The sequence below is a fragment of the Pleurodeles waltl genome, chromosome 8 (genome assembly GCF_031143425.1).
Source record: "Pleurodeles waltl isolate 20211129_DDA chromosome 8, aPleWal1.hap1.20221129, whole genome shotgun sequence".
Classification (NCBI taxonomy): Eukaryota; Metazoa; Chordata; class Amphibia; order Caudata; family Salamandridae; genus Pleurodeles; species Pleurodeles waltl.
Window position 1 is genome coordinate 1,230,482,038 of NC_090447.1, and position 17,789 is coordinate 1,230,499,826.

At 41.1% G+C, this 17,789-nt stretch overlaps 1 protein-coding gene across 1 annotated transcript in view; it reads right to left on the reverse strand.

The window, feature by feature from the left end:
- The window catches only part of ALG5 (ALG5 dolichyl-phosphate beta-glucosyltransferase), a 160,687-nt gene that overhangs the window by 74,471 nt on the left and 68,427 nt on the right, over window positions 1-17,789 (reverse strand). The window contains exon 5 of the mRNA XM_069205519.1: window positions 10,888-10,980. Coding sequence (XP_069061620.1) covers window positions 10,888-10,980 — 93 coding nt within the window. The remainder of the gene's footprint in view (window positions 1-10,887; window positions 10,981-17,789) is intronic.

Consider the following 17,789-nt stretch of genomic DNA (forward strand, 5'->3'; position numbering starts at 1 on the left):
ATTCTCCTTTTGTAGACCTTTACACCCACAAGTTTAAGCATTAGGAATAAAGTGAGTCCTTGCATATTTTTCAAATACAGTTTTTTCACCACTACACAGTTTCCCAATGGAGGACTTTTTCCTGTCCTCATGAAATATCAGGAGTGGGCTCCCTTAGTCATCCTGGAAACACATTTACTTCTGCCTTTTGCAGGAATGCTTTTCATGTGTTTTGAGAGTGGGACACACCATACAAAAGTTTTGTAAATACTGTCACAGTTCAGACTTTGTGGGTGTTAACATGGTATTGCATGGTTATCTCTCAAAAACAACCCTATTCTCCCCTTACTCTGACTTGCAAAGAAAAGAAGCATTGTGATGCTCATTTAATCAACATCTTCATGCTTCAGCAGAAAAAGGACACCATAACTGTAGATGTCATGCTACCAAGTGCTCAGTGAGGACGGTATTTACTATCTGCAGAAACTGCTGGACTAACAAATATGTGAAATGATGCAAGGACAGTATGCTTAAAATGTGTTTTGTGCACTAAGTACTGCAATCTTGATTTTCAAATAATGAAAATAGATGAAGATGAGAAACAGTTTCTATATTAATAGGAGACTGCAAACTATATATAGAACTAAGATTTAATGTATCCCCTGAGACTATCTAGTTTCTGCACAGTTTTAAGCCTAATTTTTGAAGGAGTGACAGGGCATCACCCTCATATTGACTGATTAGTTCTTCCTGCGCACTGCAACATGGTTAACAGGAGTGATGAGGGCAGGAAGGGCTGTTTCTGCAGTACTATGTGAGGATGTTTCTAGGTCCAGATGGTCCTTTTGTCTATTCCTGGTTACTACTTCAGAGAAGTTTCAGTATATGGTTGAAAAATCGATATTTCATTTGAAAAAAAGGGACTTGGGGCCAGATGTACCAAAGGATTCTACCCATTCTGTGTCTACTGGAAAATGTGTTCGTACATATGGCCCTTGGTTCTTAACCTTCAGCAGCAAAATTGCAACTTTAGGTTTCAGAGTTATACATAGGCTGGGGCCGTGCTATGTGGAAGATAAACAGATCTTGGATCATATGTCCAGCAGACCAAACTCTACTGGTTGGTCTATGAACCAGGTGCACATCTCACAGGCAGAGGATATGTGCAGCTTTCAGAATTCAATGCCTTTTCGTATTTATCAGATCCAGTCACTGCCTCTGTTTACAGGTGCAGTACAATGTTGATTGTTCCAGTTCAGTTTTGGTACTTATCAATTTGGTGCTTTGTTTGTTGCGTCTAAATATGGTGGTTCACATTTAGAGTGATAAACACAGATAAGAAGGCCACGGTGCTGGACAAGATCTAATCAAAACTGATAATGATCCAAAAATATCCCTTTTAAATCACAGATCTTATGGGGTAAAGGGTTGTGTCCTGGGCATCACCTTTCTTAACCAACAATTATATAGAGATTTTGTTGTTATGCTTTCTTTCTCAAAGGTTCCTACCAGCAGCCCTTCATTAAACAGTAGATAGTATTTTAGTATATAATAGCTATTGATAAAAATACTTTAGTATTCTGAAATAATATGCATGCCTTTTACAAAGCATTTTGTATGGTGATGATACAACTGTTTAGGGGAAGGTGAATAGTGTTATCTGTGGGAGGAAGATATTAGCAGGGGGAAGTAGGCAAAGGAGGCAGAGTAAAGTTACATTAAAAAGAACAAAATAAAAATTAAAGTGATCACTTTCCAATACATGTTTGGTAAGCTAACTGTTCATATTGAATGTGGTTTCAGCTGTAATTTCCATTAAACACAAAAATACTTGATTCCAGCAAATAGATTTAAAGATGTTTTCAAAGTTTATTATATAGTAACCCATTGCACAGCTAAACATTATAGATAAGGTCTACTCCATGTGAATTATAAATATTTGACTCAATTGTTATTAATATCACTAGAAGCCAATTGTCTTTAACTAAAGGTGTGTAGAGAAAGATAAGGTGAAAACTGTAATGGATTATCTAACAAAAATGACTATCAACATCAAAATCTGTTTGTTATCAGTTTAGTTTAGTTTAGCTTAAAAGATTTACAGAGCGCATGGCTACCCTAGGGCCTCCCAGCGCTAACGGGACGTAACAACTACTGAGGTGGAAATATTGGCTAACGAAGAGAGTTAGCTCGGAAAAAAAGCAGTTTTTAGTTTTTTCTGAAACAAGCGTTCTGAGGGTTCTTGCCGAAGCTGTAAGGGAAGGGCATTCCAGAGGTGGGCTGCTTTAACTGAGAAGGAATTACCTCCCCATGAAGACCTCTTAAACTGCACTACATGTACTAACTGGGAGGTGGAGGATCTCAGCATTCTAGTGGGAACATGAAAGAAGATGCTTTGCCTGAGAAAAAGAGGACCTTTATTGTGCAGGGCTTTATGAGTCATACATAGGGCTTTAAAGTGAATGTGTTGTTTTTTAGGTAGCCAGTAAAGCGCAGCTAGAGCTGGCTTCGCAGAGTGGTGTCTTGGTAGGTTCATAAGGAGCCCAGCTGCCGCATTCTGTATGACCTGGAGTTTCTTCACTACATATTCTGGGGAGCTGAGAAAAAAGGGAGTTGCCGTAGTCAAGCCCAGAAAGTATCATGGCCTGAATAAGAATTTTTCTGGCCAGAGTGGGTAGAAGATTAAGAATCTTCCTGAGGGTTCTCAGGAGGCCAAAGTAGGAGGAGGAAATCTTTTTTGACTGTTGTTCCATAGTTAGACAGGGGTCGAGCCAAAAACTAAGGCTCTTTATATACTCCTTAGGGGGAGGAAGATTCCTAAAAGCCTATGAGTACAGTGCTAAGGGGATTGAGGGAGCTCCATTGCCCACGATCATCACCTCTGGTTTCCCATGGTTGAATTTCAATTTAGACCAGTTCAGCCAATTACTGATGTCCGCCAGACATAGGGAAAGATTAGTTAGAGAAGAAGCCTTGGTATGAGAGAGGGATACTATCAATTGAGTTTCGTCAGCGTAGGTGACCACTGAAAGGTCATGAGGTTTAACTACATTAGCCAGGGAAGAAAGATAAATGTTAAAAAGAGTAGGGCTCAGGGAAGAACCCTGGAGAACTCCGCATGTCAGGGGAAAGGTATCTGATAGAAAAGAACGATCTAAGACTTGAAAGGTTCTTCCTGTGAGAAAAGAGGAGAACCAGATTAATGCTGTACCTTCTATCCCTATCTTGGAGAGCCTATGACAGAGGATATTGTGATCCACAATGTTGAAGGCAGCACTAAGGTCCAGTAGGATAATAGCTACACGTCCTCCCTGATCTAAAAGTTGCTGAGTAGACTCGGTGACTGACAAGAGAGCCGACTCAGTGCTATGTTGGGATCTAAATCCCATTTGTGTTGGATCTAGGAGCTCATGGTTTTCAGGAAAGCTGGTAATTTGGTTATTAATATGTTTTTCCAAACTTTTTGCTGAAATAGGGAGAAGGGCAGAGTTTGTCTTTTTCAGAAGTGGTTTGATAATAGCATGTTTAAAGGATCATGGCAGTAATCCTACAGATAAGGAGTGATTTAAGATCCTTGTCAGTAGTGGAACAATGGTATCAGAAACCAGTGCCAAAATGGCAGGGGGGGCGGGATCAAGAGGAGATCCTGACTTGATATTGAGAAGAAGATTTGTAACCAGAGTATCTATTAGGGGCTGGAAAGCTGCAAATGAGATCCCTGAAGGTTAACGCCCTGATCATTCATGGATTTCTGATTGGTGGTGGTAGGAAAGGAAGAGTATATATTGGTGATTTTCTCCTGATGGTAAACTGCTAGTTTATTGCTATGTTCAACTGAAGCCTCTATAGGTGAGCCTCCGGATGGTACAAGGGTAAGTTCTTTGAAAAGATGAAAAATCTTTTTCTGAGAGTTTGGCGATTACTCTATTTTGGTGCTATAGTATGAGGATTGGGCTAATTTAATGTTATGATGATAACTTCTAATGGATTGTCTGTAAGTTTCCTTGGAGGAAGTACTGTCGTTTTTCCTCCTTCCAACTTCTTGCAGTTCTTTTTTTGTTCTAGCGTTTAAGGGGGAGAACCACGGATTAACCTTGTGTATAGGTTTCTTTAATCTTGTCTTAATAGCCAGAATGGAATCTAGGGAGGTGGAAATCCAGTTGTTGAAGGCCTCTACATTGGTGAAGTGAGAGTCATTGTAATTTGGGGATGAGGAGCGAAGTGTGTTATGCCATTCTTTAGGCACGAGTTTTGGCCATAGACAACCAGTGATTTTTGTGGTGGTTTGAAGACCAGAGGGAATGTTGTATAAAGGTGTGAATGACAAAATATGGTGGTCTGTCCAGATAAGAGGCAGAGGGGTATGAATAGAAAGATCAGGAAGATTACTGAAAATAAGGTCGATGGTATGGCCTTTGTGGTGAGTGGGCCCAGTGGTGTACTGAATAAGATCTAATGCTGCCAGCGAGGCCAAAAGTGATTTCGCAGAAGGGCAGTTTGTATTATCAATATGGATGTTAAAATCTCCAAATATACTTAGATTCAGAGTTTTACAGATGAGGCTTGCCACAGAGTCAGGTAAAGCTTCTAAGAAGCTTACATATGAGCCAGGGGGACGGTAAATAAGAATCCTGGAAAAGGTGAATGTAGCCGACAAATATAGCGAAAAGGCCAGGAATGTCAAGAGTGGAAGTAACATATTTGATTGGTTTCTTATAGATGATGGCGATGCCTCCTCCTCTAGCATAGGATCTGTCTAGGTGGGCTATCAGATAGTTAGAGGGGAGTGCCTTAAGAATTTCAAAGGAAGAATCTTCCTTGAGCCATGTTTCAGTAAGAAATAGGATGTCAGGTTGGTTGTCTTCTAAAAGAGTGAAAATATGCATGTAGTGTGCAGGCAAGGAGCGACAGTTAAGCAGGAACAGTCTGCCTAGATGATTGGGGGTGCTCTTAGATGGCAGGAGGGTCAAAGGGGTCCAGGGGCAGCTGCAGCAGGGCCAGATTACTGGTTTTAGCGGAGCAGTTGAGGATGCTAAGCAGACAGAAGTATTTCTGTGAACTAGCAGTTGTGAGGAGTAGACCAACCTTTTGGCGGAAGAGGCAGCAGCATTTCTGGGCTCTGGGCTCTCCCGGGCACAGACGGGCTTGCCTTTGGCGCGCCAGCGGCCGGCGGGCAAGGGGATTTAAATAGAACATCTAATTAGATGCTTGTCGAGCAAATAGGTCGGGCAGCTAGAGCGCTGACCCAAATGGTGGCCGAAATCGGCCCCACGGGGGGAGACAGTAAGAAAGATAGAAGAAAGACTGCCAAGTGCCTCTGAACACGGTCACCGGCAGCTGCAGACTGAAATATCGGCGCAAATATAAAAACAGTCAGTATAAAACAAATTACAACAAATCAGTTAATTTAAAACAGTGGTGGAGATGGAATACGTAATTAAATAAAATATTTCTGGCTCAGGCATGGTCACATACCTTCATTGTATAATCTAACTGTTACTAAAAGGCACTGCGGGATTGACTCACCGAGTGGGTGGAATCAGCTTATGAGGAGTCATGGCATACCAGCACTACTGTAACGGTGCACCAGATTTACATCAACTTAATTATATCACCAGGTCACTGCACTAGAAGCCCTACATTGGGGAGACCAATATACTCAGAGACAATACATCACAACAGAGAAATAGCTAATATAGAAAGTGTATATTGTTGTGTTCAGGGTGTAACTTGTTATTTATTACCATTTTCAAGTGTTGTGAGTTCTCAGGACTCTGAAGAGCAGAAGCCTCAGAAATGATACGATGCCCATCCCCCTTCCTCAGTAGTAATGCATATCATACTATAAGATGCGGATCTGCACGTATGATGTATGGATACAAGGAGTTAATTCCATGCACTTAGACACAAATCACACTGAATTGGTGTTAACACTATAAGCAGAGTTGTTTTTCTCTGTCAAGTCATGTGTGTTTATCAGAGTATCGCATAGGTGGCAATAGCGACTGTATGTTATTAGTACTGAGCCAAGGGATATTGGAGAATGTTGGCGCTCACTCATAATATTCCACATGTTCAAGACTTATTCACTTATAAAACACAATCACGGTGCTCCAAAAGGAAGGGTGATCACTCTACAACCAAATCCACCTGTAGGAGGCTGGCCTGGCTTATGGTGGGTACCTGATGGTACTTATACTTTGTGCCAGGTCCAGGTATCCCTTATTAGTAGATTAGTAGTGTTCTAGCAGCTTAGGCTGATAGAGGTATCTATAGCAGAGCAGCTTAGGCTGAACTAGGAGACATGCAAATCTCCTACTATACCACTTATGTCATATAGAACAAAACATAAGAATCACAATACTCAGATTTACTAAAAAATAAAGGTACTTTATTTTAGTGACAATGTGTCAGAAATATCTCAGAGGATATACTCCCTTGGGAGGTAAGTAAAATACACAAAATATACACACAACACACACCAAAATCAGGTAAGTAAACAGAAAAGTAGTGCAAACACTAGAATACAATAGGATGCAATAGGCCTAGGGGCAACACAGACACATACTCTAAAAGTGGAATGCGAACCACGAATGGACCCCAGGCCTAGTGTAGCGTGTAGAGGGTCGCTGAGACTGTAAGAAAACACTAAGGGTGTCCAAGATACCCCACCCCAAGACCCTGAAAAGTGGGAGTAAAGTTACCCTACTTCCCCAGAAACACACTAAAGTTGTGATAGGAGATTCTGCAAAGACAACAACTGACTACAAAGCACTGAAGACGGATTCCTGGACCTGAGGACCCGTAAAGGAAGGGGACTAAGTCCAAGAGTCACAAAAGTGTCCGGGGGCTGGATCCCACTAAACCCCGGATGAAGGTGCAAAATGGCTGCCTCCGGGTGGAAGAAGCTGAAGATTCTGCAACAACGGAAGATGCCAGGAACTTCTCCTTTGCACAGAAGATGTCCCACGACGTGCTGGAGGATGCAGAGTTGTTTCCACTCAGAAAGACTGCAAACAAGCCTTGCTAGCGGCAAAGGTCGTGTTTGAAGAAAATGGGTTCTGCCCGGGCCCAGGAAGGACCAGGAGGTCGCCCCTTGGAGGAGGAGACAGAGGGGGGCGCTCAGCAACACAGCGAGCCCACGCAGAAGCAGGCAGCACCGGCAGAAGTACTTGAATGCGGGTTCAAGAAAACTGAGCACAGCGGTCGCCTCAACACTACAATGGAGGGTCCCACAAAGCCGGTGGTCAACTCAGCGATTTGAGCAATGCAGGACGGAGTGCTGGGGACCTGGGCTGTGCTGTGCACGAAGGATTCCTTGCAAAAGTGCACAGAAGCCCTAGCAGCTGCAGTTCACGCAGTACACAGGATTACTGTCTGGCGGGAGGAGGCAAGGACTTACCTCCACCAAATTTGGACAGATGGACCACTGGACTGTCGTGGTCACTTGGATCCAGCTCCTGTGTTCCAGGGACTACGCTCGTCACGATGAGAGGGGACCCAGAGGACAGGTGAAGCAGACGTTTGGTGCCTGTGTTAGCAGGGGGAAGATTCAGTCGACCCACTGGAGATTTCTTCTTGGCTTCCAGTGCAGGGTGAAGGCAGACAGCCCTCAGAGCATGCACCACCAGGAAACAGTTGAGAAAGCCAGCAGGATTAGGCACTACAATGCTGCTGGTAGTCTTCTTGCTACTTTGTTGCGGTTTTGCAGGTGTCCTGGAGCAGTCAGCGGTCGATCCTTGGCAAAGGTCAAAGAGAGAGATGCAGAGGAACTCTGGTGAGCTCTTGCATTCGTTATCTGAAGAGAAGCCCACAGGAGAGACCCTAAATAGCCCTCAGAGAAGGATTGGCCACCTAACCAGATAAGCACCTATCAGGAGGGGTCTCTGACGTCACCTGCTGGCACTGGCCACTCAGAGGCCTCCAGAGTGCTCTCACACCTTTGGAAACAGGATGCAGAGGTTTGGGACACACTGGAGGAGCTCTGGGCACCACCCCTGGGGTGGTGATAGACAGGGGAGTGGTCACTCCCCTTTCCTTTGTCCCGTTTCACGCCAGAGCAGGGGCTGGGGGATCCCTGAACCGGTGTTGACTGGCTTATGCAAGTAGGGCACCAGCTGTGCCCTTTAAAGCATTTCCAGAGGCTGGGGGAGGCTACTCCTCCCCAGCCCTTAACACCTATTTCCAAAGGAAGAGGGTGTAACACCCTCTCTCAGAGGAAATCCTTTGTTCTGCCTTCCTGGGACTGGGCTGTCCAGGCCCCAGGAAGGCAGAAGCCTGTCTGTGGGTTGGCAGCTGTGGTAGCTGAAGTGAAAGCCCCGGAGAGCTGGTTTGGCAGTACTCGGGGGTCCGTGCTGGAGGCCCGGGGACACATGGGATTGGCACCCCAATACCAGATTTGGCATGGGGGGACAATTCCATGATCTTAGACATGTTACATGGCCATATTCAGAGTTATGGACGTTATTTCACTCAGGCTGCAGTGGCAGTCTTGTGTACGAATTGTCTGAGCTCCCTATGGGTGGCAAAAGAAATGCTGCAGCCCATAGGGATCTCCTGGAACCCCAATACCATGGGTACCTAGGTACCATATACTAGAGAATTTTAAGGGTGTTCCAGTGTGCCAATCAGAATTGGTAAATATGGTCACTAGCCTGCAGTGACAATTGTAAAGACAAAGAGAGCATAAGCACTGAGGTTCTGGTTAGCAGAGCCTCAGTGACACAGTTAGGCACCACACAGGGAACACATTCAGGCCACAACCTATGAGCACTGGGGCCCTGGCTAGCAGGGTCCCAGTGAGACATATAAAACACACTGACAAATAGGGTTTTCACTATGAGCAATGGGGTCCTGGCTAGCAGGATCTCAGTGAGACAGTAAAAACACTCACAAACAGACCAAAGTGGGGGTAACAAGGCTATAAAGAGGCTACCTTCCAACACCACCCAAGGTTTTAGCATGCCAATGACAGTCATAGGGCGATACACCTGAGCAACAAAGCACATATAAAGATTGTAATTGTGACTATACAACTGCAGACACGTGGAATACTTTTACTAGACTTTTTGTGCCACGTGTGCTCAAGTACTGGCATTGAACGTGCAATAATTGTTAGGTCCAAATTTCCCCAAAAATATAAAAGACAATTTTCTTTTGTTTGAATTTAACTAAAGCTCTATTTCAAACAATCTACGCAAATATTTTCAAAAGTGGCTGTGTTTTGCTACTTATCAAAAACCGCTGAATGGAATTACACCAAACTTGGAATTAAACTACAACTTTACCCAAAAGGAGTAGTTGTGCTAGGTTGGTTTGGTGTAAATCTTTTCAGCATTTTATGAAAGTAGCATTACAAAAATGTGTAGGGTGGGGTTTGAAGGGTTAAACAATATTTATAGGTTGACTGTTAGTTCATGGATAAATTAAAAAAACAAATCAGATCTGGCTGGAAGAGGAAGCTTTTCCTCCAGTGGTCCACTTTGGATTTGAGAGGCTGAACACTATGTAGCTGATCAATTTAGGAAAGAAAGTATGTTGCAGTCCATAAATCCCCTGACCCCACCTTCCCTACCACAGGATCCATAGACTTAAAAACCAGAGTCCACAAACAAAAGACACATTTAAGCACCAATTAATTTAAAATGTATAGCAGCAAAATGTCTCATATATTTAGTGTTTAAGTAATCAAATGGAGAAACTGTGGACAGTTTTATGGAAACTCAAACATTTTTAAAAGTCATGGGGTGCATAAACATATCACGCTAAGCAGTGAGGGTGGAACTGCCTATTAAATCTGCTGACTTCCAGACAATTCCACAGCCTTTCTTTCAAAGGTGGAAGCATACTAATCTGCAACTTCAGCTAGCCAGGACACCTCAAGTTACTTAGGTAATGTCATGTTCAACGTCAACTCATAAAAACATATTTCATGGCAAATACAGATATACTGGCTTTGTAAATCCTTTTTTTTTATGTAACAGCACTTGCACTCTTCATGGCAAACTTACTGTATTCTGCACATACTCCATCACTGCTGTTCAGCATTTCTTCAGCCATTGGCTTTTTTAGTTCAGAAACCTTCAGGCGCTGGCCTGATACATAGTCAACTGCATGTTTTATCTGCCCATGGGACTACTTTACTCTCACTTTTTTTCAACCTAAACTGGAATGCATGATGGGCTATTTTAATCTGAAAATTATACTCTGTGATCAAACATTTGTTGCTTTAACCCTTCAAGAGAATGTATACACAAAGCAATCATTTTAACTGTTTTGAACCGTAGCAGGCATAGCTTTTATTATTTCTGTTAAGCATCAAACCTTCTTGTTTTTCCAATGTTTTCTTTATTTGAGCCTGCCCTTGGAAAAATGAAAACTGATAAGGAACAAAAGGGGGTTACAAAGCAAAAAAAGGTGCAATTGGGTCTCAGCATGATCATTGTGATTTAAGAGGGATGTGACCTTTAGGGTGCAAACAACACAGGACAAGTTAGCCACAAGACCTTGAAGCACATTGGTAATGCTGTGCTAACAACAGAATCACAGATGTATTCCATCTTAAGTATGAATGATATACGTATGCGTATACGTATTGGTATTTGTTTAGTGTACACCTAGGAGAAGAGCAAGGGAGCTTTGAACACATCACACTATTGTTTCAAATAAACACATTAACAGTATATAACTCTGTAAGAGTAAAATAAAGATAGTGCAACATACTACATTATACTGCAATATTTAGATGAGTCACAAATATACAAGGGTATCACAATACACTTGAAATATGTTTACTTTTACAGGTTCAGGTTGGAGGCAAAATGGCATCATATAAAAGACATAATCAGTAGCATTTATACTCAATGTACCCAGTAGGATTGATGTTCAGAGACCCACAATGTTCCTTACCATTCTGATAGCTCCCCCTTTCCCACGATTCTTAACAAGTGTTAAGACACGAACTTTGTCACTTCCATATTGCTTGGAGTACTTCAGGGCAACCTGTAACACAAGAAAATTAGCTGGACATTCATATTATGTTGAGAGAAATAATACAACTATAGTGCTTACACTACCTGGGGGTGCTGGGATCTCAACTCCAGGAACTTGAACACATTGATGCATAAAAAATTCTGTAAGCAAATGTTTATGGTAGAGAACCAAAAGCCGAAGAATGACAAGTGAAGAACTTGCATTTCTTTGGTCAGTTTTCAGTACCATTTATGGAGTCATGATTGACTAGGAAAATGGGACAGTTGTGGTATCAAAACACATACAAGAAAATTTGTATAAAGATCTACAGAGGTGTGGAATTCCTATAGCCCGATGCCCATGACATATTGTTTCGGGGTCAAGGACAACAAGTTTTCCTCTTTATTTTGTTCTAGGGACATGCAGGCTCAACCTTCTAGCACAAACCCATTGGCTGGCAGTTTACAGTACTACATAATGGATCAGGGAAGGGCATTGTCTGCAGTTAAGGTAATATTTGTGCCCATATATTAATGCTGTTCGAACTTGTATTTATGGCTCATTAGTCAAAGCCTCCATGAAAGCGTTGCAAACTCTGACTTCACTACAGACAGTGGTTGCAGTATATAAATGTGTACACAAATTTGAAAGGTTTAACAAAATGAAGCTATATAAAATGCTCTCTAGTTTGATGCCCATATTTGCAGAAGCTTGAAAGCAGAGTTGTTGATCATTGCTTTCAAAATAAAATGCTCACAAAAATGCAACTAGAAAAAAAAAGTTTTGCTGAACTACGGTGAAATTTAGGTACCATTTCTTTAAAGCATTATTCAATAAAATGTGTTGATGCATGCTAGTATTTAAAAAAAATATTCATAATGGAATAATCAATGTAACCAGTTCCAAAAACTTATGGGAAACATAAAAATAAACAAAGATTAGCAAAGTCAATAGGTTTGACATTGGTGGTGAGCCTTTTGGTTTAGTCAATGTGTGTCTTGTTTTAATATGTTTTTTGTTCCGTTTATGTTTTTTGTAAAACTTTATATTTGTGGGAGCTGCCAGGCCCTCACAATCATAACCAACATTGGCAGAAAGAGAAAATAAAAAAAATGGTGTCAAAAAGCACACCTTGCCACAATAGTTCAGTGCATTGAACTAAACTACTTTATGTGACAATATGCTCCCTGTGAAAGAGCAGAATGGTCTCACAGTGAAGCCAGATGATGAATAGAGAGACAGAATTTAAATAAAAACAAAAGGTCCCAATTCTTAAAGAAAATCACAGAAGAGCACCCCTGGTATATGTCCTTGCATTAGTGCAGTTTCATGAATTCACAAGAATTTACAGACGTAGGCCAGGAAATCATACTCATAGAAAATGTTTGTGAACTGCATTTTAGCACAAGTAAAAATGCATTTGTGGATTTGCTTATGCTAAAATCTATTCAATGTTTAAAAGTTCACTTTCCCTCCAATCACTTTTTCCCCAACCCTGGAAGAAGTTTTACTTATGTCCTTGACAGGAGTAAATGTCCAACCTTTTTCTGCATGTGAAAAGATTAGAGAAGAGATAGTGAACACCCCTAAAACATGCAAGTTAGTAAGTCTGCACAGACTCAAGAGGGCATTCTAACCCTGGAACTATTGCTTACCCCTATCTCCAGCCCCTTTATATAGATCTGCTGAAAGGTGTCAAAATAAATGAATTGCTAATAATTAAACCCTATAATAGTATGAGCTATGGTCTAATCAGAGAGGCTATTATAAGAGCTCCTATATAATGAGATTGTGCCATAATTTGTCGCCACACTACATGGCACCAAAGTGACAAATAGATTTTTTTACAGGACAAGTAGATTTATGAAACAACATGTCCCATGGACAAGTACATATTTTATCAAATTCCACACTCTTGATCTATTTGCATTAACTAGTCAGTTCTTCATAACAAAAGATTGAATGTTCCATGAGGATCAATTTTAAATTTTTTGGCATAATGGCAAATCGTATGAAAAAGCCAATTACCTTGAAACATGTAGTAAAATGCAGTCAGTCACTCCCAGGTTCAGAAAAAATAAATAAGTCACCCACAAGATTAACGTCCTTCCTACATTCTTGCTTATTTTTGAAGCCGTTTGAATTTAAATTGAAGCTAAAACTATAAAAAATATTCCAACATATACAATACTTTGAAATATCCATTGGTACCCAATTAAAAAAAAAACTCAACCATTAATTATAATCAAACATTAACTTATAAAAGGTAACTTGATGTTTAAATCTGACAAACATGAACAAGGTTCTGATGCAGATCTCAGTTTGCTGGCTGTGACTCTGGTCTGTTTAAAGGGAGATATTGGTTGTCTCTGTGAACATTGTCTTGTTGTAGGAGAGCATGGCCTAATGGAAGCATTAGGTTTTGTCAGGACCAAGAAGGCCTGGACTAGTACGAAATCTGAAATCGGATGTGCACTGATGTATTTGGATGAGACAGGGCTGCAAAATATTTCTTAGCAACCTTTGAATGGACCCTCAAGCATGACTTCTTACTAACTGGGAAAAACAGGTTCCAGCAGGGTCTACTTAAAACGCAGAAAAGGTCTCTCTGCTGGATGCCCAGAAGAGGTGAACTTCTAGATAATCAAGTTTTACCTCTTTTTGTTCAATTAAGTCAAAGATATGACCCAATGTTCTGCAGATGTATGAATATCCCATGTAAAATAATTGTGCTCCTTGTTAAAAATGCCCATCAAGCGGCTTTTTCTGACACTAACACTAAGAAACCTGTGAGACTGGTCTGCTAACCAGTAAGACTGGTACGTGGAAGCAGTTAATTAATTAAGAAGATATAAACAGCATCCTTACCCACTCCTTACACTGGTCTTGTCTAATCAACTTCAAAGCATGACAATATAGTAAAGGAGCCAGTATCATTAAGGGTAGAAGAAACTGCTCCTCACCAATCAGAAACAAATACTGCAACTAGAGCGTGGGAAGGAGTTGTTACGGAGTGCTCCTGAGAGTGTTTAAGAGGCTTAAATAGTGAGCACTGTGGAAATAATAACATTGATCTGTTATGCACTGGAAGTTGAGTGAGTGAGGAAAGAGTAACGCACGGTTTGGACTCTAAATTCTACATTACTGGAATGGGCTTGAAGATGTCTAAAAAAACCACTGTATATTTTACAGCAGACCTTTTCAACCTACTTCACTTGGGAGGATATGAGGAAGAGGAATAATGTTGGTAATTATATTTATGTCTTGAGGTGGCCAAATCACTCTTCCTTAATCGAGGATAAACTCGAAGTGAAGGTACATCGCCCTTTGGAGGAAAACAAGATTATTTTTCTTCCATCTTCTCGTATCATTGTGTGAAGTTACTATCAGTCTGGCTTCCCTTGTTTTAGGCACTCTACATTGAATTATGATATAGAGGTCACAGGCTTCTGCTGTGACCCAAGTATACAGGGAGTGCAGAATTATTAGGCAAATGAGTATTTTGACCACATCATCCTCTTTATGCATGTTGTCTTACTCCAAGCTGTATAGGCTCGAAAGCCTACTACCAATTAAGCATATTAGGTGATGTGCATCTCTGTAATGAGAAGGGGTGTGGTCTAATGACATCAACACCCTATATCAGGTGTGCATAATTATTAGGCAACTTCCTTTCCTTTGGCAAAATGGGTCAAAAGAAGGACTTGACAGGCTCAGAAAAGTCAAAAATAGTGAGATATCTTGCAGAGGGATGCAGCACTCTTAAAATTGCAAAGCTTCTGAAGCGTGATCATCGAACAATCAAGCGTTTCATTCAAAATAGTCAACAGGGTCGCAAGAAGCGTGTGGAAAAACCAAGGCGCAAAATAACTGCCCATGAACTGAGAAAAGTCAAGCGTGCAGCTGCCACGATGCCACTTGCCACCAGTTTGGCCATATTTCAGAGCTGCAACATCACTGGAGTGCCCAAAAGCACAAGGTGTGCAATACTCAGAGACATGGCCAAGGTAAGAAAGGCTGAAAGACGACCACCACTGAACAAGACACACAAGCTGAAACGTCAAGACTGGGACAAGAAATATCTCAAGACTGATTTTTATAAGGTTTTATGGACTGATGAAATGAGAGTGAGTCTTGATGGGCCAGATGGATGGGCCCGTGGCTGGATTGGTAAAGGGCAGAGAGCTCCAGTCCGACTCAGACGCCAGCAAGGTGGAGGTGGAGTACTGGTTTGGGCTGGTATCATCAAAGATGAGCTTGTGGGGCCTTTTCGGGTTGAGGATGGAGTCAAGCTCAACTCCCAGTCCTACTGCCAGTTCCTGGAAGACACCTTCTTCAAGCAGTGGTACAGGAAGAAGTCTGCATCCTTCAAGAAAAACATGATTTTCATGCAGGACAATGCTCCATCACACGCGTCCAAGTACTCCACAGCGTGGCTGGCAAGAAAGGGTATAAAAGAAGGAAATCTAATGACATGGCCTCCTTGTTCACCTGATCTGAACCCCATTGAGAACCTGTGGTCCATCATCAAATGTGAGATTTACAAAGAGGGAAAACAGTACACCTCTCTGAACAGTGTCTGGGAGGCTGTGGTTGCTACTGCACGCAATGTTGATGGTGAACAGATCAAAACACTGACAGAATCCATGGATGGCAGGCTTTGGAGTGTCCTTGCAAAGAAAGGTGGCTATATTGGTCACTGATTTGTTTTTGTTTTGTTTTTGAATGTCAGAAATGTATATTTGTGAATGTTGAGATGTTATATTGGTTTCACTGGTAATGATAAATAATTGAAATGGGTATATATTTTTTTTTGTTAAGTTGCCTAATAATTATGCACAGTGAAAGTCACCTGCACACACAGATATCCCCCTAACATAGCTAAAACTAAAAACAAACTAAAAACTACTTCCAAAAATATTCAGTTTTGATATTAATGAGTTTTTTGGGTTCATTGAGAACATGGTTGTTGTTCAATAATAAAATTAATCCTCAAAAATACAACTTGCCTAATAATTCTGCACTCCCTGTACACAAAACCACCAGGTCGCATGAGGGTCTATTTCGAACATAAGCTTCTTAACCTCTTAAGTGCTGGGCCTCTAGTCACCCCAATTCCCAAGTGCTGAGCTCCTTCTTTGATATTTGGGGTAGTTTGCGCTTAAACCTTCAGAAATTTATTTTCCCAAAAGATATCCAGGCTAAATTGAGATCTTTTTTCTAAGTTTTGTGGTTTTTACTGGAGAGAATCAAGGAAAAGGTCAAAGTATAACATTTTGTTTTATTTCAGAAAATGTATCACAGTTTTTGCAATTTTCTATGTGGTGGTCAATATTTTCTATGTTTGAAGTTTATATCTACTTGCAGACTGTGGAGTTGCTAAACGTATGGGTTAAATAAATTAGAAAACTATACATAGCTAAAAGGAATAGTTTAGGTTGCTTATGCTTTTCACAAAGAAACTATTTAATGAAATAACAAACAGTGAAAGTAACAAAGAAAAATAGAAATAGGAAGACATTTTTATTGGTAAATTATTGTACAGAAGGCTGACCTAGACAAGTAATATACCATTACACCTGTCATACTTACCCTATCACAAGGGTAGATACTGCTAGTTGTTTTAAAAAAAACACACAAAATCCAGAGCTATCAAACTAAGTGTGGCTTATAATTGTTTTTTCACTATACCTTTTTGTTATGTGCCAGGACAATTCATCAATTCATTCAGCAAAATCTAATAAATAAAAAGTGAGGCTGAAGGCAAGCTGTGCATTTTTTAAATGTGATGAGGAAGTTTAAGAATAGAGGTTATTCGTACCATTCTGATTTGCACATCACCCACAATTTCTGGATAGTTCTGAGGATATTTTACAGAATCTATTCTTTTGTGTAGGCTACCTTGTATTTGAAAGCCAAAAGAAATAATGCAGTACAATAAATAAATCACCATTCCCATACTTCTCCTGATAAAATGTTATCCCACTTGCATGGTGGGCCTATAAACCACAAGAGGAAGTGCCCACAATGCAACATCAAGATGTTGCCACTTAATCTCAATCAGTCTGAGGGGTGTGTATTGATGAAGCATTAGGGCCCAGAGTCAGCAGGCACTACCGGCCCGGACGTTTCTGAAAACTAGACATCTGGGTTGCCTGACTTGTGTGCATCCCACTACTCTTTCTTACCAGGAATGCCCCGCAAACAGGAAAAAAGACAAAATCCCGGGACTTTCTCACATTTTTGGGAGTAAATGTTTCGTAATCTGCTGTGATTGACAAAAGTCCTATCACACATCGTTTCCACACTTCTCCGCACCCCACGTGTTTGAGTGGACCTTCTGCCTATGACAGGAACCAGTCAAAACATGGACTGTGTAAACCTAATATAGCATGAATTTGGTCAGCAAACAGTTAAACATTTGGACTGTTCCAATTGTGTGAGTTAGATACACACACATATGTGGGGTGCCATTTTTGTGAAGTCTTTGGCCATTGGCTGAAAGTGCTCCCCCTTTTCAGCCACAAATATGGGGGGGGGGGGGGGGGGGTTGTGGTTTTTGACACATATTTTAAGGTTTGCAAGGCATTCTGGGTAAGAACATTTGCTGGAATCCATGAAGGTCACACTCTAGTTTTAAGAAATGGTTTGATGGAGATAGGTAGTTACACATTTCCATCTTTGTGTTCTTTTATATTTCCTTTTATGCGTAATTCTTTCATACCAATAGACGAGTAGGCAAGGGAAAAGGGACCATTGGCTAAAGTTCTTGTCAGTATAAAAAAAACCCACACAAAAACCCAATAAATTTAGGTGCACATACCGAAGTATATATTTGT